The following is a 22,686-nucleotide window of genomic DNA, read 5'->3' on the forward strand; positions in this document are numbered from 1 at the left end:
AGAGCGGGAGAGAGAGAGAGCGCGAGAGAGAGCGCGAGAGAGAGAGAGCGCGAGAGAGAGAGAGCGCGAGAGAGAGAGAGCGCGAGAGAGAGAGAGCGCGAGAGAGAGCGCGAGAGAGAGCGCGCGCGAGAGAGAGAGCGAGAGAGAGAGCGAGAGCACGAGACAGGATAGATCGAGCGAATCCTTAGAAGAATATAAAGGCAGTAGGAGTATACTTAAGAGGGAAATCAGGAGGGCAAAAAGGGGACATTAGAGCACTTCGGCAAATAGAATTACGTAGAATCCAAAGGGTTTTTATAAATACATTAAGGACAAATGGGTAATTAGGGAGAGAATAGGGCCCCTCAAAGATCAGCAAGGCAGTCTTTGTATGGAGCCGTAGGAGATGGGCGAGATACTAAACAAGTATTTTGTATCCGTATTTACTGTGGAAAAGGATTTGGAAAATATAGGCTGTAGGGAAATAGATAGTAACATCTTGAAAAGTGTCCATATTAGAGAGGAGGAAGTGCTTAAAACGCATAAGGGTGGATAAATAACCAGGACCTGATCAGGTGTACCCTAGAACTCTGTGGGAAGCTACAGAACTGATTGCTGGGTCTCTTGCTGAGATATTTGCATCATTGATAGTCACAGGTGAGGTGCCGGAAGACTGGAGGTTGGCAAATGTGGTGCCACTGTTTAAGAAGGGTGGTAAGGACACGCCAGGAAACTACAGACCAGTGACCCTGATGTCGGTGGTAGACAAATTGCTGGAGGGATTCCTCAGGGACTGGGTATACATGTATTTGGAAATGCAAGGACTGATTAGGGATAGTCAACATGGCTTTGTGCATGGGAAATCACATCTCACAAACTTGATTGAGTTCTTTTGAAGAAGTAACAAAGAGAGGATTGATGAGGGCAGACCAGTAGTTGCGAACTATATGAAATTCAGTAAGGCGTTCGACAAGGTCCCCATGGGAGATTGATTAGCAAGATTAGATCTCACGGAATACAGAGAGAACAAGCCATTTGGATACAGAACTGGGTCAAAGGTAGAGGACAGTGGGTAGTGGTGGAGGGTTGTTTTTCAGACTGAGGCCTGTGACCAGTGGAGTGCCACAAAGATTGGTGCTGGGTCCTCTACTTTTTTGTCATTTACATAAATGATTTGGATGTGAGCCTAAGAGGTATAGTTAATAAGTTTGCAGATGACCCCAAAATTGGAGGTGCAGTGGACAGTGAAGAAGGTTACCTCAGATTACAACAGGATCTTGATCAGATGGGCCAATGGGTTGTGAAGTGGCAGATGGAGTTTAATTCAGATAAATGAGAGGTGCTGCATTTTGGGAAAGCAAATCTTAGCAGGACTTACACACTTAATGGTAAGGTCCTAGGGAGTGTTGCTGAACAAAGAGACCTGAGAGTGCAAGTTCATAACTCCTCGAAAGTCGAGTCACAGGTAGATTGGATAGTGAAGAAGGTATTTGGTATGTTTTCCTTTATCAGTCAGAGTATTGAGTACAGGAATTGGGAGGTCATGTTTCAGCCGTACAGGACATTGGTTAGGCCACTGCTGGAATACTGCGTGTAATTCTGGTCTCCTTCCTCTCGGAAAGATGTTGTGAAACTTGAAAGGGTTCAGAAAAGATTTACAAGGATGTTGCCAGGGTTGGAGGATTTGAGCTATAGGGAGAGGTTGAGTAGGCTGGGGCGGTTTTCGCTGGAGTGTCGGAGGCTGAGGGGTGACCTTATAGAGGTTCATAAAATCATGAGGGACATGGATAGGATAAATAGACAAAGTCTTTTCCCTGGGGTGGGGGAGTCCAGAACTACAGGGCATAAGTTTAGGGTGAGAGGGGAAAGATATAAAAGAGAACTACGGGGCAACATTTTCACACAGAGGATGGTACGTGTATGGAATGAGCTGCCAGAGGAAGTGGTGGAGGCTGGTACAGTTACAGCATTTAAAAGGCATTTGGATGGGTATATGAATAGGAAAGGTTTGGAAGAATATGGGCCAGGTGCTGGCAGGTGGGACTAGATTGAGTTGGGATGTCTGGTCAGCATGAATGGGTTGGACCAAAGGGTCTGCTTCCATAATGCACATCTCTATGACTTCATATGGCTGATAGGAGAGTCAAAGGGGGTCATCTAGCTTTTTCAAGCTTTAATAAACGTTAACTGTTTGCAGAAGTTGGTGTGTGTGAATTACATCATGTGTGTGAAACCTTGGGAAAATAACCTAAAAACAGGATTACCATAAAGCCGACAGCAACACAAATGGGAGAGCAAGGGCCCCTAATTGTAGGAGCAGCTCCTTGCAAAATCTGTGTATGAGTTGAAAATTAAAGCAGATGTACAGCAACATGAAATGGTCTGGCAGGCTGTAGGTTGGACAGCCTATTCTTGAGATGAAAATACACAAAAATGTCAACAATGTTCTGCGTTGGCTAACAATCTATAATATTGTATCTTAAAGGTAAGATTGCTACTAAGAGACTGAGTCAACATGAATCAAATGCTATTATTCAATTAAGTTGTCAAAGTTTCTTTTTGAACGGAAATCAAGTGTATATTTTCTCCCCAAAGTTTTTTTTTTGTGTTCACTGGACATAATAGAGCAGATACATAATTAATCAAAGAAAACTCAGGTTTGCAAATCATGTTGATAGTTTAGTCAGAGCCTACACTTTATAAAAATTGTGCTTATAGTCAATTTAACTTTGACAGCATATTCAAAACAGATGTAGGTCATTAATAGTTATGCAAATCCAAGACATATTTTGAATATTATTGGACAGACACCTTAAGTAATCAACTATTCTTTACATCACATCAATTGCTTTTTATAGTCCAACTGTTAAATAAGAATCTGTGTATTTAGTTTGCTATTGATACATCAATACAGAAAAATCACAAAAATGAGTTTAGGAACCTTTCAAAGTTCAAATCTCTGAATATCAACCAAATCAGTCAAAAGCCTTGTCAGTGCTTGCGAACCCCATATGAACTCAGAGTTACATGGAAAGTTGGAATGTTTACACTGCCCATTTAAGCACATGGTGTAAAAAGTATGGTCATCGCCCTGATGACTCCCAGGTATCAGTTCACCTCAGCACGCACAGCTTTTATTTTCTGAAAACTGACAATCGATTCAAAGGGAACATAATAGCAATCTGATGCACATAAACTGCCAGAGCTTTGGGAAAATAATTCTCCTGACTTTATTCTACATTTGAATTTTTGTACACCAAGATAAAACTAGAAATGCTAAGTGGATTTGAAGATTGTAGTACAGAGGTTAAATTGATAAGAGTAAGATAGGTTAGTCACTCCCCTCATCAGCTTGTAAAACTTTCCCTTATTTCTTTTTTAATACATACACCAGAATCACACACATAAAAGGGAACCAATGTCTAACTGTAATGGCTTGACACAAAGAAGAATATATTGCAGCAAGAAATAAATTTTAAAGAATCACTAATCTGTGGACAAAAACTTTCAGTTTTAATATTTTGTTAATGCAAAAAATGGTCAACAAATAAGTGTTGGACATCCCCCATGTTATTTTAACATTTAGCAGCAACAATATGAATGGGTAAGCCCAGGGTGATGATGGTCACTCTGATGCAGACACTCTTGATAGTGACAACAGGATGTCAAGACTATTTCAAATTCAAGGCACCCTCCCCCCACTTTACGCTGCAGTTAAATTCTCCTCAAAAGTACCATGAGGCAACAGCTGAGGGGACAGAATATTAAAATGGAAAGAAGCCACTGAGGGAGCAATAATCTTCAGCACTTGAATAAATTAAATGGGGTGGAGGTGGAGAAGGTACAGGGCAACATTGCCTAAAGATGGGGCTTAGAGAACCTAACAAAGAAGGTTAAAACCGTTACTTTTTTGAAGCTTCTTTAGCCTTGACAACTCTTCCAATTACATCATACTGGCAGAAGAGCCACAACCCCATTCCAACTCCAGGGTTAAAATTAAAAGTCAAACCTAAATGAGATGTACTTAAAATTTCCAATGCCTCAACTTAGTTGTTTCAAAGGGTAGTTTAAAATTATTGCTTGTAGGGTTGGTGAAAAAACTAGGAGAAAGTGAGGACTGCAGATGCTAGCGTGTCACCGAGTTGATAAAGCAGAGCAGATCAGGCAGCATCTGAGGAGCAAGTGAGCTGGCATTCAGGCAGGACACTTCTTCAACACTGAGGAGAGGGAAGGGTGCTGAGCGATAAAAGTGGGGGGGGGGGGGGGGGCGCTAAGGGAAAGGTAGGTGGGCAAAGGTAGGAGGTGATGTTGATTTGGAAACTGGTGAATTCAGTGTTCATGTTGAGTGGTTGTTGGCTCCCAAGGCAGAAGATTGCAGGTGCCCTTGTGTGGCCGGTGGAGGAGACCCAGAATGGATTTGTCCTCAGGGGAGTAGAAGGAGTAGTTGAAATGGATGGCCACAGAAAAGTGGGGTTGGTTGGTGCATACAGACCAGAGATAGTCACATGAGATAATTTAATTATCTGCCTAGCTGGGGTGCATTAGGATGATAAGGTTAAAGTTGATACAAACATTTCCATAACAGAGCAGAATATAAACAAGATAATGCAACACAGAATAATCACTATTTTACTGTGCTGCTACACATCAGAGATCACAATCATTCTTCTTTTCACTCCAGTAAGGAGAGAATACTTTCTCTCTTATCTTTGCATTATCAGTAATTTGCAATCATCCATTGTTGACTACATCTCTCCAACTAACCCTCCTGGGCCTCACTTCCTTTAATTCAAACTCCAATGTAGCCACTGGCTGCCAATTGTTTTCTCCCTTAGTCAAATTCCTCTTCATTTCCCTTTCTTTTCCCACCACTTTATTTTGCATCTACAGCAAATGGCATTCAACTGGCTCGTACTCTTTTTTTTCCCAAAAAACAGTAGTCGTCTCATCATTTGAATGGCCAATTCATGTTTTTCTGGTTTCCTTTCACACCTCAAATCCCTCCATTTCCTCTCCCCGATTAAACACTACCAATTCACATGCTGTCTTGCACAACCTCCTCTTCCTTCATACTGACTTCATTTATCTCCCACTTGAGGCTCTAAATTGCACAAGAGATATACATAATAATCCTACTACATATATTTCTGTTTTAATGCATAGTGTTTTCATTTTCTGATTAAATCTAATAAATATCTTTATAGTTAACCACAATGATTTGCTTAAAGGTCTGAGGAACAGAAACAACTATTGCCATCATTAATGATAGACGTGCAATAAAACCGAACAATAAAATCACTCATTTTGCAGTCAGCATTCTGGACCCAGCAATTCAAGTAGATTAAATCAACAAAATCATTTTTTTCCAAAGTTGCTCTTGGATTAACAAAGTGATACTCCCTCTGGAAACCATTTCAAGTAATAACATGACCAATGATATATGGATTTGAGAAGAAATGGAAATTTAAATGAGCTTGGAGATAGTATGAAATTAATTTTGAAAAAGAGTCTAAAATTACAAATAGATATAGCATTAGACAAGTTGACAAAACAAAACAGCTGCACTTTTATGTAGTCATGTGCCACACCTTAAATAGAGGAATGACTGCAGGAGGTATGACGCTGTGCTGTGGAGGTAGAGGATGTACTAATTGAACATAGGGATAGAAGGATCCAGGTTCTGTAATTTATTAAAAGCTAGTTTGCAAGTGCAGAAATGTGACCAGAAACTCCACTGAGACACAGTACTTCAAAAACAACTTGTACTCAAACAGCATCTTTAAAATAACAGTAATCTCACAGTATTTTGCAAGATATAAGGAGATGTTAGAGCAAATGACAAAAAAAATTGTACAGGACACCTTGAATATAAAAGGGAGAGAGAGAGATGGAGAGATTTAGGAAATTAGGGATGTGCATGAAGCCAGAATTGAAGGTGTTTCGAGATCTTGGAGGGTTGTGGAACTGGAGTTTTATCATAAAAGCTAAGAGATTCAGAATATAAGACCATTTTACTTTAGTTCAGATATCAGGAACAGGGATTTTAGTCCAGGGATTTGAGCAACACTTACCCCCAAAAAAGTTCTTCATATATAGGAATACAAAAATTTGAAACGTATTGCCTCAGAGTTCACTAAGATATATAATAGAGACTTGAGACTGCTCGTGTTAAGAGGCGCTGAGACAAAGCAGGAGATTAGATTTAAAAAAGGTATTACTTGCAAGGTCCATAAAGTGGCAGTTCACAAATAAACCATCTTCTAAACATAGAACAAGTTATTAAACCATGAAATATAAGTGCAGAATTAGGCCATTCTGCTCAAGTTTGTTCTACATTTGATCATGTCAGATATTTTTTGCAGCACCATTCCCCTGCCTTCTCCCCGTAATCTTGGTTCCTCTTACCAATCAAAATCCTACTTTTCTCGGTCTTAAGTGCACTCATTTACTTGGCCTCCACAGCCTTGTGTCAAGGAGTTCCATTTATTCACCAAATTCAGACTGAAGTTCCTCCTCATCTCAGTTCAAAAGGTTTGTGCTTTCACTGAGGTTATAACCTCGAGTCCTATTCTCCCCTACGAGTAGAAACATCGTCTCCACGCTAAGATTGCTCATGGTGTCCAGAGATGTGCAAACTCAGTGGATTAGGGGGCCCAAAATTACTCACAATACACCAAATGCTGTCTAACCAAAGTCTTATATACCCTCAGCCATACTTCTCTACTCTTCTATTCTTGCCCTCTTAAGATTAATGCTAACATTGTGTTTGCCTTCCTAAATGCTAAATGAACCTGCATGTTAACCTTAAGAGAATCCTGATATAGGGTCCCTAAATCCCTTTGTGCTTCAGATTTCCCAAGCCATTCCAGATTAGAAAATAGTCTATGCCTCTATTCTTCCTTCTAAATTGCAAAACTTCACACTTCCCCTAGGTTATTCCATCTGCTACTTCTTTGCTCTCTTTGCTAGCCTGTCCAAGTCCTTTGACAGCCTCCTCACTTCCTCAACACTATCTGTCCATCTTTGTGTCACCTGCAAACATAGCAACAATGTCCTCAGTTCCGTCATCCAGATCCTTAACGTGTAATGTTGTGGTCCCAACATGGATCTTTTTGGAACTCCACTAGTCACACGTTACCATCCTGAAAAAAAACCTTTATAACCACTGCCTGCCAATCAGCCAATCTTTGTTCCATGGCAGTATCTTGGCCCTAACACCATGGGCTCTTATCTTATTTAACAGCCTCCTGTGCATCACCTTGTCAATGGCATTCTGGAAATAAAAATAGGTCACATTCAAAAAGGTGGCTATATAAGATGGATCAAATGGCTTCCTATGTGCTTCAAAATTCTACAATTCCATGAAACACAAAACTCCAAGAATAATTATGGCCCATAGCCTGCCATTGCACACAACCTATGGTTAGCCACTAACATGTCTCCATTAAAACCTATTCCCTACCTACATCACTCCATGACTGGAGCTGTTGAGGACTTAACCTTCTGAAATACCCTGCCTAAGAGGCGGCACAGTGGCTCAGTAGTTAGCACTGCTTCCTCACAGCACCAGGGTCCCAGGTTCAATTCCAGCCTCGGGCAACTGTCTGTGCAAACTCCAAACATTCTCCCCGTGTCTGCGTGAGTTTCCTCCGGGTGCTCCGGTTTCCTCCCACAGTCCAAAGATGTACAGGTCAGGTGAATTGGCCATGGCAAATTGCCCATACTGTTAGGTACATTCGTCAGAGGGAAACTGGTCTGGGTGGGTTACTCTTCGTAGGGTCGGTGTAGACTGGTTGGGCCAAAGGGCCTGTTTCCACATTGTAGGGAATCTAATCTAATCTAATCTAATCTTCTCTATCCTCCAAGATGCATCTTTAAATCGTTCTCTTTAATCAGCATTTCCATCATCTGTGAAAAACCTTAGGAGATTTATCAATATGTAAGACTCCATAAAATGCAAGTAGTAGTTGTTATTGCCGGACATTAAGGAGTTTCTGCATGGGTTTCCTCTGGGTGCTCTAGTTTCCTCCCATAATCCAAAGATGTGCAGGTTAGGTGAATTGGCCATCCTAAATTGCCCACAGTATTCAGGGATGGGTAGGTTAGGTGCATTAGTCAGGGAAAATGTAAAATTATAGGGTAGGGAGTGGCTCTGGGTGGGATACTCTTCGGACGGTCAGTGTGTACTTGTTGGGCCGAGGGGCCTATTTCCACACTGTAGGGATTCTAAACAAAAATTGGAGATTTTAAGGAATACAAGTACTATGGGAAAAATGTGAAACAAGTTCGGATATAGTGAGAAAAATTGGCCAACAAATTAGGGGCGTCCAAAAGACAGAATTCAAACTAAACACATTTTATGAGCTTCCCTAACATCTTCCGTGTTACTTGATATCTCAAAAACTCCATCTCCCAGTTAATATCCATCCGGCACAATTCAGTCTTGTGACTTTGTTTCACACCCATGCTTATTTGAAGCTATGCCAAGATCCAATGAGTGGAACTTCAACAACAAGTTCAAATATCTGAAGTGTTGCCCCCTCTCTCACTGGATCTTAATATAAGCCCCTACAGTGCCTACTATAGTTCCAAACTTGTCAATTTCTCATCTCTAAGTTCTACCACTGGAAAGAATTCAACCACTAACTAGGTCCCACCTTCATGACTTCCATTATAAAATACTTGGCTGCCATAGTTCTTTCCAATCTTAAAAACCTCCTTTGCACACTTCTGTTTTGTATTCCCCCTTCCCAATTTGCTCATTCATCTTACATCAATCTTTGTTTAGGAATATTGCTCAGGGACATTACATCAATGTTATAGGGAGTGCCACTGCAACAACAGTTACATTTACAATGGAAACAGAAATTATTGGAAAAATCACGTCTGGCAGCATCTGTGGAAAGAAAACAGAGTTAACTTTTCAAGTCCAGTGACCCCTCTTCAGAACATTCTAAAGAAGAATCAGTGGATTCGAAACATCAACTCTGGTTTCTCGATGCGGATAATGCCAGACTTGCAGAATTTTTCCATCAATTTCTGCTTTTGTTTCTGATTGGCAGCACCCCCAGTTCTTTTTTTTTTAAAAAGAGCTACAGTGAACCGGTCTTCAAAAATGTGTTGTTTAGAACCAAATAGCCTCAGTGTCATTTTATGATGGACTGCATTTATGCCTTACTGCAGAGCATACATTGGTTGAAGAAGTGAAACAACCTTTTTTTACTGCTAGCTCTGCTCCAGAAATAGATCTGACTGATAAAAAGTGATAGCTAGCTTTCATGGTGTTCAAAATCACTGAATGTGGTATTCTGAAACTTGCATTTTATGCAAGAATGACAAAACATACTTCCATTTTCATTTCACCACTTTAAATCTTTCAGTGCAATACCTTTAATATTGCTAAGCAACGCATACAGTAGATTCTCAGAATCCGTAAAACTTTTAGGAGGTTCTAAATTAGTTTGATCTGCGAACAGATTGCATGCCAGATTTTTCTTCTTGCTACTCTACCTGCACAAATTTTGGACCTTAGTGGTTGTAGAGTTCCAAGGTCAAACTGAAATACTGAAAACAACTAAAGATAATTATGTTCACAGTGCTACACTGATCACAGAAAACCACATTAGGGCAGTCATTTCACAGAACGACTTTAGTAAAATAAATTTGCTCAAATATAACTTCACTTCAACTTGTGCCATCAAGAACACTAATAGAGTGAAGCATAAAGAAAATCTGAAAACAATACTGTGGAGATGTCCAGAGGGGTTAAAATCCTTCTTGTTTGGATGGCATGCAATTATCTGCAAGGAAAATGCAAGTAGATCTGACCTAAGTAATTTAAAGATTAAAAAGGTTACTGCTGTCTAGCTGCAGTTCCATTGACACTTCTCATGCTAAATATTATAGGGTCAAAGCTACTAAAAAGCCTATGGCTCAGCACTAAGCACTAAAAAAATCGCTTAATGTTAATTACTCATTTTGATAGCAAATGTCAGACTGGCTAAAAGATTTGCATGACATGAATGTGGGATCACATCAACAATGTAACTGATGCAGCAAAAATTCAACTTAACATCTACCTGGTTCATAATTAGGAAATTTTATAACCTGTTTGCCCTCGAAGCTTGCTGCTCCATTTACAGCAGATCCCAGTACCAGTAAACACGTGTTAAAGACTGAAGCAGCTTATCAGATTCTGCCACAGACACATCCACATAGCAAGGATTCAAGTTAATGCGATCAGTCAGGTCTGCCTTTTTAAAATTAGGCATAGCTGTACTATTGCTTGTGATTATATTAAAAGTATAGGTTGCCTTTCAAACAAATCAAATTAAACATATTTAATAATCCTTTCCTCTTTCTTTTGTTCATTATTTTCTTTTTAAGTTAAGTTGTTCAAGTTTCAGGATCACTGTCATCTAACATTGAAAATGAGAGGGGTAGGCCATTCAATTTGAACATGGCTGATCATCCAATTCAGCACCCTATTCATGCTTTCTCCCTTACCCTTTGTTCTCTTCATCCCTAACTTTTTCTTGAAACCATTCACTGTTTTGGCCTTCTTTGTAGCAGAAAATTCCAAAGGCTCATGACTCTCTGGATGAAGATATTTCTCATCTCAGTTCCCTGTATCCTTAAAACTTGACCCCTAATTCAGCACTTTCCAGTCATCCTTCCTGCATTTAGCCTTTCTAGTCCTGTTAGAATTTTAAAGTTTCCATGAAATGTTCCCTCATTCTTCTAAACTCCAGTGAATATAGTCCTAACCAATCCAGTCTCTCTGCATACATCAGTCTTGCAATCTGAAGAATCTATGATTTGGAGGTGCCGGTGTTGAACTGGGATGTACAAGCTTAAGAATCACACAACAAATTATAGCCTAACCAAGTTTATTTGGAAGCACTAGCTTTTGTATAAAGGAAGGACTGTGTCCTTTGCTCAGAAAGAAATTTTCCTTGGACACACCTCGCAAGCACGGCAAAGAGTGTGCAAGGTTTCTTCAAAGTTTGTATTGTATCGTGCTTAATAAAATTTTGGTTGTTCACAGAAGTTGGCATGTTGCAATTGCATCAAGAGTGTATAACATTTGGTGGCAGCGGAGGGATTCCAACATACACGGAGCTTCCAGGTGAACCAAGTAAGTGATCATCTGAGTGCCGGTTGCATGAGATGGATGGGCCCACAGGTAAGATTTACCTTGATCTCTCTCCTTAACCTACCACTCAATCAAACCGTTGTCCCCAAGACTCTGTGGTGCCGGAATCTGAGGTAACTTACGCACTTGCACGCCAACGAGTTCACTTTCAGAATCATAACTTACTGGGAATTCGGAGGTTAAAGTCCCGTAGGTAAAAGGGGGTTAAAGTCCCCTAGTGGTGAGGTTTCAGCCTCCGGAACATAGAGTGTAAGATTAAAAACAAAGACAGAGGATATTTACTGTGCCTCACTCTATCACCCTGCTTTAGACCGGTTGTTAAGAAGGGAAGTCAAAGGTCAGGACCCTGAAGTGGGTGTGGAGACTACAGACACGAGATTTGAAGCTCCGGTGCATTAAAAAAAAGTTATAAATCAGGAACTTCAATAAAGAAAAACACCTAAACAAAATCTGGTACTTCTCAAAGTTATCGCCTTTATCCCCCAAACTTCCCCTTAGAAGTACTTTTAGGACAACATGGCGTAACTGGGAAAAGAGGGAGAAAGTGGAGCTGGTACGCTCGGATACCGAAATGCATTGACTGCCAGGGAAACTTTGTCCAGGTTTTTGTTGTGGGAGCCTCAGTTTCAGGGCTGTGGACGCGACTCGGCAAGTCTTTATTCTGGTGGAGGAGGTGGCTTGTAACTGTGGCACCATGTTGTCTACTGCGAGGGTTTTCTCTTTTTATAAGTGTAATTTCATGGAGAGGATGTAAGAAAAATAAATGAAAAATGCTGAAATTAAGGTTGCACTAATACTTGGGTCAAAAAAGGAAGTTTCAATATAAGTTATGCCAAACTGAAAGTGTTTGATATTTAAATATCTTGGTTTGTGAAATACTGGTTTGGAAAATATCAAAGTAACAGTAATGCCTTACTGGAATTAGGATCTCAATTCAGCGTGTTTTGTGGACTATGTCATAAGGCAGATTTTGTTTTTACATTAATATTATACAGCATTAGGTCCTTTTTAAAATTATCAAACATGTATATCTTAAAACAAACTGACTGAGGGCCTTGAGCCCTTGAGTTGTTTGAAATTCTACAATGCGTGTTTAAGAAAAAAATTGGGACAGTGGTCATCTTTAGCCATGAGAGTATTAAAGTATCTTTACATTTTTTTTAATGCAGAGTTGTTCACAAAAAAGAGTGCATTTTAATTTTGATGCTTTAAGATTTTAGAGAACATTAGAAGTTGACCTGTTTCAGTTCTTTCAATTATTGTTAAGACTTCATTGGACCCCTTCATATTGCAAATTCAAAGAATGTAGATTTCTACCAAAGTTGCCACTGTAATTCCGACTGTTTTATTTGGAAAGTTTCATTTGGAGAACATATTAAAATATAGTCTGCATTTGTTTCCCTCAAATATTTGAGATTTAAATCTGAACTGAAACTGCCCCTTAAATTACTAAAGCAGAGAAAACAATTTTGTGGTTTTCTTGCTGTTCCAGATTTTGAAATACTTTTCTGGACAGCTTTCACATTAGCCAAGTATTAATTTGTTAAATGAAAATAATTTTTGAATCATCTGAATGGGGTCCCCCAAGATTTGATTTTAGGACCACTGATTGTTGTTTATAATTGATTGAATTTTTAGGCAGTACAATATAGAAATTTATAGATTGTATAAAACTTGATAATGTCATAAATAGTGAACAGAAGAACAGACTTCAAGACAACTGAGTATCTTGAAATAGGCAGACACAATGTAGTGTAGTTAAATGTGTCCCTGCCTTCATACTGATACCCACCTTGGCAAGGAAGGAATGAGAGAGGAACTGCAAAGATACTTTCAGCAGCTAACATCATCTCTAGAGTTTCTCCACTCACAGGTAAAGCATGCCTTAGGATCACCATCTGTCCCTCCACAACCTGATCCAAAGGTTCAATCAACTTTCTAGTCATGAGCATGAAAAGTGAAGCTAACAACAGTGAAGAGGAGGTCAGTATGCTTTTTGTCAGTGGCCTTCCTAGAAACATTAAACCACGTGAGCTTTACCTTGTCTTTCGATCGTTTAAGGGATATGAAGGTTCACTGATCAAACTAACATCAAAACAGCCAGTTTTGTTAAGTATTTAACTGCCCTTATCCAAGAACTCAGATTTCTCTGTGGAGTGATGCAGAAGGACAGACTGAATTTTGTTTTCACGTTGGAGTTAACTGATTGAGATATTGGATAACTGGCTCTTTTCCACTCAACTTGGAGGGGGTGGAGTGGTCACTAAGCACTGAGGATTTAAGAACTTTACGATGAACATTTTTTTCCACATGGGAGGATCCTGGAGATTCTATCTACTGTGTGGCCTAGTAATTTTTGCTGTTATAATCAGTGCGTGTTGTGTGTCAATAACTTAAGTACTGGCAGTAAGATTCTTATGAAGAAGGTGGTAATGCCATCTAAGTGGTTATCATGGAATGATAAAAGAAGGGAATGTGATGTTAAAGAGTTAACTTGCTCTGCTGACCTGCAGGAAATTGAATGTCCAGAGGCTAGGGTATGATGCCTCTGACTTACAGATAGATTGTGAGAAATTACATTATCACCTCCTATTATTCAGAGCCATTTACATGGTTGTTTCTTTGCCATTTAGATCTATTTATACGGTCATCCCCTATTCCGAAATCAATAGGAGCATTGCAGTTGGATTTTGACTACTCCCCAATAGTTTAAAAAAAGTACAATTCACACCAGATCTGGCAATTATGGGATGATTTGCATTACATTGTTTCTGGAGATGATGTGGTCACTGTAGTGTGTTTTAAGTGGCATGTGACTATGAGGGACTGACTGGGGATTGTCTTGTGAGCATTACTGACTGTGATGTAAAGATTTTATGTAAAGGAAGGACTGTTTCCTTTGTTCAGAGAAAGCGCTTCCCTGGACATGCCTTGCAAGCATGGCCATGAGTGTTCAGGATTTCTTCAAAGTTTCTATTGTACTGTGCTTAATAAAATTTTCATTGTTCACAAAAGTTGGCGTGTTGCAGTTGCATCATGTAAAGAACCTCAGGGGAAAAAAACTTAATACTTCCACTTCTCTGGGCGGCACAGTGGCAGTGAGCAGCACGGTGACACAGTAGTTAGCACTGCTGCCTCACAGCGTTAGAGACCGGTTCAATTCCCGCCTCAGGCGACTCTCTGTGTGGAGTTTGCACATTCTCCCCATAGATTTTTTAGATTACATTACAGTGTGGAAACAGACCCTTCGGCCCAACAAGTCCACACCGACCCGCCGAAGCGCAACCCACCCATACCCCTACATTTACCCCTTTCCTAACACTACAGGAAATTTAGCATGGCCAATTCACCTTACCTGCACATCTTTGGACTGTGGGAGGAAACCGGAGCACCCGGAGGAAACCCAGGCAGACACGGGGAGAACGTGCAAACTCCACACAGTCAGTCAGTCGCCTGAGGCGGGAATTGAACCCGGGTCTCTGGCGCTGTGAGGCAGCAGTGCTAACCACTGTCCCACCGACTTGTTGGGCCGAAGGGCCTGTTTCCACACTAAGTAATCTGTAAGTAACCTCTCTATTCACCTTATCACTAATTTTCATGTCATATGCTTATAATATCCAGAGGACTCCATATCTGCAGCTGTAATAAAAAGGCTTCTCACCTAATAAAAATAATAGTTCTGAAATGTTGACAAAAACAGGTTAAACACGAAAAGACAAAGGTCTTTTTCTCCCTTCAGGTGTATCTAGCCACAATGGTTTTTGCAAAAGTTCTCATTTTAAAGTTTCAGCTTCACTTAACACTAGTGGCATTGCTACTCAATTCTAAAGTTAATCCTCACCGCCCAAATTACTCCAGTCTGGTTTCTGCCCAGATCAAAGAACCAAAGCAAATCTCATTTATGGTACCAATGCTATCTTGTTTGACTGTGCTTAGTCAAAGGTAAACCTGTCCCTTCATTGTATCATATACAATGAACAATTCCATCCTTAGGTCCCATCTCTCTGGTCCACATCCAAGACACCATCTTCTTTTCACTTGATTTTAACCTATTCAAACATGGTCAGTTAATTTGTCTCCTTCAATGGGTCTGTCACTTCTGGCTGCTTCATTCTCAATATATAAATATCTACATAAATAAAAGCTACGGAATACTAATCCAATAATTTGGATTAACAGTCTGAACCATTAACCAAAATATTCAAGAGTTAAAATCAAAGCACAGCAAATGAACAATTTGAAAGAAAAAAACAATGCTTTCAGTAAGAAAATATGTATAGGGTGAAAGCAGGAAGGGAAAGATTTAAGTTCCGAGCTTTGTTAAACAAGAGGCTCAGCTGAGCATAACTCAGATCAGATAAGAACTTACAGATAACAATGCGGTGCTGGAGGCAAGTATAATGGGTTAATAAGGTGGAAAATAGTATAGAGCTATTTAACAAGCTAAGGTAGCTTTGTGTAGAGCTAGTTAACAAGATAAGGTAACTTTCAGTATGTAACGTCAGTTAACAAGGTGAAAAGTATTCATTATGTGAAGCCAGTTAACAAGGTTAAGAACAATCATTGTCTAACAGGAAAGGGTTTGGTGTTTGCTATTGATACTCATTGATTGTAACGGTCACCTAATTAATATGTATGTTGCCTTATCTGGATGCTCCTCCCTGTAAAATGACTATATACTTCATTGAGAAACTGCTGTTCCAGTGAAGACTGTGAACTCATGTCTCTGTGCATATAGGCAATCGTTCTCTCTCTCCCGCCATGGCCCAGAATAAAGAGACCAAAGAACAAAGAAAATTTACAGCCCAGAACAGACCCTTCAGCCCACCAAACCTGAGCTGATCCAAATCTACTGTCGGTCAATTCCTAAGCATTTGGATCCCTCTGCTCCCCACCTACTCATGCATTTGTCCAGATGCATCTTAAATGAATCTACTGTGCCTGCCTCTATCACCTCTGCTGGCAACGCGTTCCAAATGCCCACCACCCTCTGTGTGAAGTACTTGCCGCGTGTATCCCCCTTAAATTTTCCACCTCTCACTTTGAAAGCGTGACCTCTCCTTACCGAATCCTTCACCCTGGGAAAAACCTTGTCTCTATCCACCCTGTCAAAACCCTTCATGATTTTGTAAACCTCAATCAGGTCCACCCTCAATCTCCTTTTTTCTAGTGAAAATAAACCTAACCTACTCAACCTCTCTTTATAGCTAGCACCTTCCATACCAGACAACATCCTCGTAAACCTTCTCTGCACCCTCTCCAAAGAGTCCACATCCTTTTGGTAATGTGGCGACCAGAACTGTGCACAGTATTCTCAATGCAGCTGACCCAATGCCTTGTACAATGTTAACATGACTTGCCAGCTCTTATACTCAATACCCTGTCCAATGAAGACAAGCATACTATATGGCTTCTTGACCACTCTGTGCAGCAACCTTCAGGGTACAATGGACCTTCACTCCCAGATCTCTCTGTCCATCAACTTTTCCTAAGGCTCTTCCATTTATTGTATAATTCGCTCTAGCATTAGACTTGCCTCAATGCATCACCTCACATTTGTAAAAGATGCCATAGTGTTAAGGATTTAGATGGAGAGTAATTTGTTAAATGTGTACAAGAAAATTTTCTAATTAAATATGCGGATGTACCTAATACAGAAAGTGCAAAACTTGATCTATTCTTGGGAAATGAGGCAGTGCAGGTGACTGAGATGTCAGTGGGGGAGCACTTTGGGGCCAGCGACCATAATTCTATTCGTTTTAAAATAGAGATGGAAAAGGATTGACCAGATCTAAAAAATTGAAGTTCTAAATTGGAAGAAAGCTAATTTTGACAGTATTAGGCAAGAACATTTAAAAGCTGATTGGGTGCAGATGTTCACAGGTAAAGGGATGGCTGGAAAATGAGAAGCCTTCAGAAATGTGATAATGAGAGTCCAGACACAGTATATTCCTATTAGGATGAAAGGAAAGGCTGGTAGGTGTAGGGAATGCCGGATGACTAAAGAAATCGAGGGTTTGGTTAAGAGAAAGAAACATACGTTCAGATAGATCGAATGAATCCTTAGAGTATAAAGGCAGTAGTATTACACTTAAGAGGAAAATCAGGAGGGCAAAAAGGGGACATGAGATAGCTTTGGCAAATAGAGTTAAGGTGAATCCAAAGGGTTTTTACAAATACATTAAGGACAAAAGGGTAACTAGAGAGAGAATAGGGCCCCTCAAAGATCAGCAAGGTGGCTTTTGAGTGGAGCCACAGGAGATGGGGAGATACTAAATGAGTATTTTGCATCAGTGTTTGCATCAGAAAAGGACATGGAAGATATAGAATGTCTTAGATGGCAAGATCTTGAAAAATGTCCATATTACAGAGGAGCAAGTGCTGGATGGAAACACAAAGGTGGATAAACCCCAGGACCTGATCAGGTGTACCCGAGAACTCTAGGAAGCTAGGGGAGTCAGTAATGGGCCCCTTGCTGAGATATTTGTATCATCAATAGTTACAGGTGAGGTGCCGGAAGACTGGAGGTTGGCTAACATGGTGCCACTGTTTAAGAAGAGTGGTAAGGACAAGCCAGGGAACTATAGACCAGTGAGCTGGACACGGTGGTGGGCAAGTTGTTGGAGGGAATCCTGACGGACAGGGTATACATGTATTTGGAAAGGCAAGGAGTGATTAAGGATAGTCAACATGGCTTTGTGCATGGCAAATCACATCTCACAATCTTGATTGAGTTTTTTGAAGAAGTAATAAAGATGATTGATGAGGGCAGAGCGGTAGATGTGACCTATCTGGACTTCAGTAAGGTGGTTGACAAGGTTCCCATGGGAGACTAGTTAGCAAGGTTAGATCTCATAAAATACAGGGAGAACCAGCCATTTGGATACAGAACTGGCTCAAAGATAGAAGACAGAGGGGGGTGGTGGAGGGTTGTTTCAGACTAGAGGCCTGTGACTATGGAGTGCCACAAGGATCGGTGCTGGGTCCACTACTTTTCGTCATTTACATAAATGATTTTGATGAGAACATAAGAGGTATAGTTAGTAAATTTGCAGATAAGACCAAAATTGGAGGTGTAGTGGACAGCGAAGAAGGTTACCGCAGAATACAACAGGATCTTGATGGGCTGAGAAGTAGTAGATGGAGTTTAATTCAGATAAATGCGAGGTTCTGCATTTTGGGAAAGCAAATCTTAGCAGGACTTATACACTTAATGGTAAGGTCCTGTGGAATGTTGCTGAACAAACAGACCTTGGAGTGCAAGGTTCATAACTCCTTGAAAGTGGAGTCGCAGGTAGATAGGATAGTGAAGGCGGCGTTTGGTATGCTTTCCTTTATTGGTCAGAGCTTTGAGTACAGGAGTTGAGAGGTCACGTTGCAGCTGTACAGGAAATTGGTTAGGCCACTGCTGGAATACTGCATGCAATTCTAGTCTCCTTCCTATCGGAAAAATGTTGTGAAACTTGAAAGGGTTCAGAAAAGATTTATAAGGATGTTGCCAGGGTTGGAGAATTTGAGCTATTGGGAGAGGTTGAGTAGGCTGGGGCGGTTTTCGCTGGAGTGTCGGAGGCTGAGGGGTGACCTTATAGAGGTTCATAAAATCATCAGGGACATGGATAGGGTGAATAGCCAAGTTCTTTTTCCCTGGGGTGGGGGAGCCCAGAACTAGAGAGCATAGGTTTAGGGTGAGAGGGGAAAGATATAAAAGAGACCTAAGGGGCAACGTTTTCACAGACGTAGTGGTACGTGTATGGAATGAGCTGCCAAAAGAAGTGGTAGTACAGTTACAACATTTAAAAGGCATCTGGATGGGTATATTATTAGGAAGGTTTTGGAGGGATATCGGCCAGATGCTGGCAGGTGGGACTAGATTGGGTTGGAATCTCTAGTCGGCATGGATGAGTTGGACAAAAGGGGGGGGGGGGGAGGAGGGGAAGAAACAGGACGACAAGTAGAATTGCCCATTGGATTCCTGTAAACACCCACATTATTCACAAATCTTATCAATATGGTTGACTCCTCACTGACAATGGAAGGAAACTAACACGACAACAGGTTTGCAAAGCTGCCACACACAGCAATCCAAGAAAACAGCCTACCATCAGCTTCTGAGGGTAACCCATGGGTAACTTGCCAGTAATGCCTAGACTCCAAGAATGAATATTAAAGGCAACTGTATCTTAAGATTTGTTTACAAGCAAGTCCATTATATGCAGCTTAAGTATGGCGTAGCTCACATCCTGCAGTTCCAGTCTTCTGCTGATACTCAATAGAAAATTACAGTGATTAAAATCATAAAGTGGAAATTTTACATGAAATTACTTTCATAAGACAAAAAAAAACTAAAAGCCTATCTATTGGGCCAGGACATATATTTAACACTGTGCCAGAAATTGTCTGGTTTGTAAGATCTTTGTAAGTTCCTGCACTAAAGTCCCACGAAGGCTTGCTCCTTGCAAATCACCTTCAAAACAATTTATTTATATACTATACAGTCTATATACTTTAATAGCATATTAATAAACTGAATAAGTTTAAATTTAACTACCAACTCAAACTTATGTAGTAGTTCTAAGTGATCTGAACATCCTAAGACAGTTCATACTTAAGGGTAAACCCAAGCAGTGATAGTATGTGAATTCGTGAAAATGGTGACCAAAAAGGAAGAGTTAAAAAAACTTTTACTTAATCTTTTCCCATTTGTGTAAGAGCTTAATAAGAGAATTTGACGAACAACAGGTTTTCTACAGTTCACACAAATAAGAACAGAGAGCTGGAGTGGTTGAACAGGTGGGAACACAAAGGATTAGCATAGACACTGAGATAAGATATGAGTGGGACCATATGTGTAATAAGATCTGGGCAATGGAATTGTGTGGATTGAAGCGTCTAAGAAGAATACTTGAAGACTCAAGTTTAAAGGTGACAAAGACCTTAAAAAAGATGAAGAGCAATATAAATAAATGTGAATAACATATATGCATTGATGGTAGATGTGATGTTTGAATTCAAACTAGGTTCAGTCTATTAAATTAACTGATACCCAGGAGTGAGACTGCATACTTCCAAATGTAAATTTCTCCCTGAAGCACCAAACACCGTGTAACTGCTCATTCACTGCAATATTGTGAAATCCAAGTAGGTTACTCATCTTCAAACTTTTTTTTAAAAAGTTCCAGTCTGCCTTGGTCAGAGGAACATTCATTCTTCCTGCAATGTTCAATCTTTATAATTGCACAGAAATATGAAAAGAAAATGGCAGACAAGAAACATATCAGATTATTTTCTACATTCTGAGCATTTAACAATGGAAGAATGCAGGCATTTCACTGCTCTCCATCATATATCCTAACCTAAGAGTTCTAAAATAATTTGTTCTAAATGAGGTACCTGAAGAAACTGGCATGTTTTCCTTCAAGCACAATAATTAATTATAACTCATATTCCCCAGATCCAACATTTCTCGTGTAACAGGACAACTGTTAAGCGCCTTCCAATAAAGGTTAACAGAATAAAAGCATTCTGATCATGGCAGCCAAAACATCACAATGCACCATTTCCATATGCCAATACGGATATGCATGCATTTGGTCTATCATCAAACAAATTACCAAGTAAGTCACAAAAATGAAACTATTCAGTCATGAATGACAGAGTAATGCATTCATTAAAATATTTACGGAATCTGCATCAAAATTATTATGACAGGTTATTGGTTTCTCCAAATCTTCTGAACACAACGTCCAAGATGCAAGCAGTTCACATTATCTTGCCTTATAGTTTAACACATTTTCCCACGCAAAATGACAAATGTTTAACATGATAAATGTGGATGTCAATAAACAGTACATTGGTTGTGATAAGTGGAACAGAAAATTCAAGTAAAAGAAACAAAAAAGCAGTTACCGTAATTTCTTAATAAAGGTTTCTGTTTTAACCAATTTAAAAACATCCATGAATATAAACAATTAAATTTTAAAATCTATAAATCCAAATAATTACCAAATGTGGAATTGAAAACTTGAGAAAATAAAGCATTCAATAAATAAGAGGGAAGGAATGTTGGGATAGTTTTAAAAAAAGATGTTTCACTTTCAGTTTCATTCAAGTGCATTACTTGTCACTACATCATCTAAAGATTCACCTAAACTATATATAATATTTTATTAGATATAGTATAATCTGCACAGATTCACCTACATCATATGTAATTTGCAGTTTCTATTACTTTATGAAATGCCATGTATGCTTCAAGTTACATTACCAAAATTCCTATCCATAATTTTCCAGGCATATCAGATTGTTTAGTTCACATTGTCAAATATTATAAATCAAAAAACTTTCCCTATATTATGCAATTTTATAGTGTCATATTTGTCAAGTATATCAGCTATTTACCCACATTATAGTTTTTTAATAGTGAGATATAGTATCACATATACACAAAGGCATTTTGTATTGCGATTTACGACACCAGATGTATACAAACGCATTTGCTGATGAAACTTATACTACCAGATATATGCAAATGCATTTTGTAATTAACTTACGGTACCAGATATATCTTAATGCATTTTGTAATGTGACTTACAATATCAGATATACTACAATGCATTTTGTACAGCCTTACATTAGCAGATATTTCCAAATGCACTTTGTAGTGACTTACAGTACCAGATGTATTCTAATGCATTTTTAATGTGGCTTATAAAGCAGATTTATTACGTGCATTTTGTTCAACCTTTCATTACCAGATACATTTCAACGTGTTTTATTCAGTATGAGTTAAAGAAGCATATATCACGCTAGAACGTGACCTGAACATTTGCCTTAATTTCGGAGATTATCACAATCAAGTCTTCCAATATTACAGACTTGTATTACAATAGACCAGAATTCTAGATAGATTCCACTCAACCTGCCCATCGAGCCTGTGCAAGAACAACTCAGGTTCCTGATAACACACAGCAATAACGATTGGCGATGGGGCTGACATAATCAGATCTACCGGATTTACACAGGGGCTGACTTACATTACCAGACCGCAGCATAGTTGCCGGCGACGCCTCGCGCTCCCATTAACTCCGCCGCTTTCAAACGGTCGCTGGCCGGCTCTCGACGCACCAACATTCGGAACGGCCAACGGACAGGAAGTGACCGCCGGCGCGCAAGCCACTTCCGGGACCCGCACGCGCGCTCCCAAGGCCCAGCGCGCGCCGGACCCCTCCCGAACCCGCCACTGCGCGCACGCGCGCTTGCCGAAGTCCAGTGTGCATGCGCCGGGGTGAAAAGACGTGAAGGGTGCGATAAGGTTTCAATGCGCATGCGCGTTCCCAACAGCTATTTTGGTTTGAAAACGGATTAAAACCGAAGGAAAACTTTATCCCTCAAGACCTCATTACAAATAACTATAGTTTTTTTTTAATTTTGCCTGATACTCTGTGGAAATGACAATTAGTTTTAATGTTATATTCCTCAACTAAACGTTTGTATGGAGAGTTCGTTCTTAAAAAAAAACTTTAAATTGCATTTTCACCCCTGAATATGTCTTG

At 39.9% G+C, this 22,686-nt stretch overlaps 1 protein-coding gene across 2 annotated transcripts in view; it reads right to left on the minus strand.

Annotated features, from left to right (window-relative positions):
* Positions 1-22,369, minus strand: part of atp2c1 (ATPase secretory pathway Ca2+ transporting 1) — a 136,170-nt gene extending 113,801 nt beyond the window's left edge. The window contains exon 1 of one of the 2 annotated variants that reach the window (XM_043719600.1): positions 22,168-22,366. In XM_043719600.1, coding sequence (XP_043575535.1) covers positions 22,168-22,185 — 18 coding nt within the window. In that variant the 5' untranslated portion in view covers positions 22,186-22,366. Of the gene's footprint in view, positions 1-22,167 lie in introns of both variants that reach the window. The other variant, XM_043719601.1, reaches the window with a different exon arrangement.
* Between the last annotated feature and the right edge of the window lie 317 nt (positions 22,370-22,686).

This window comes from Chiloscyllium plagiosum, chromosome 29, assembly GCF_004010195.1.
Source record: "Chiloscyllium plagiosum isolate BGI_BamShark_2017 chromosome 29, ASM401019v2, whole genome shotgun sequence".
NCBI classification, from domain to species: Eukaryota; Metazoa; Chordata; class Chondrichthyes; order Orectolobiformes; family Hemiscylliidae; genus Chiloscyllium; species Chiloscyllium plagiosum.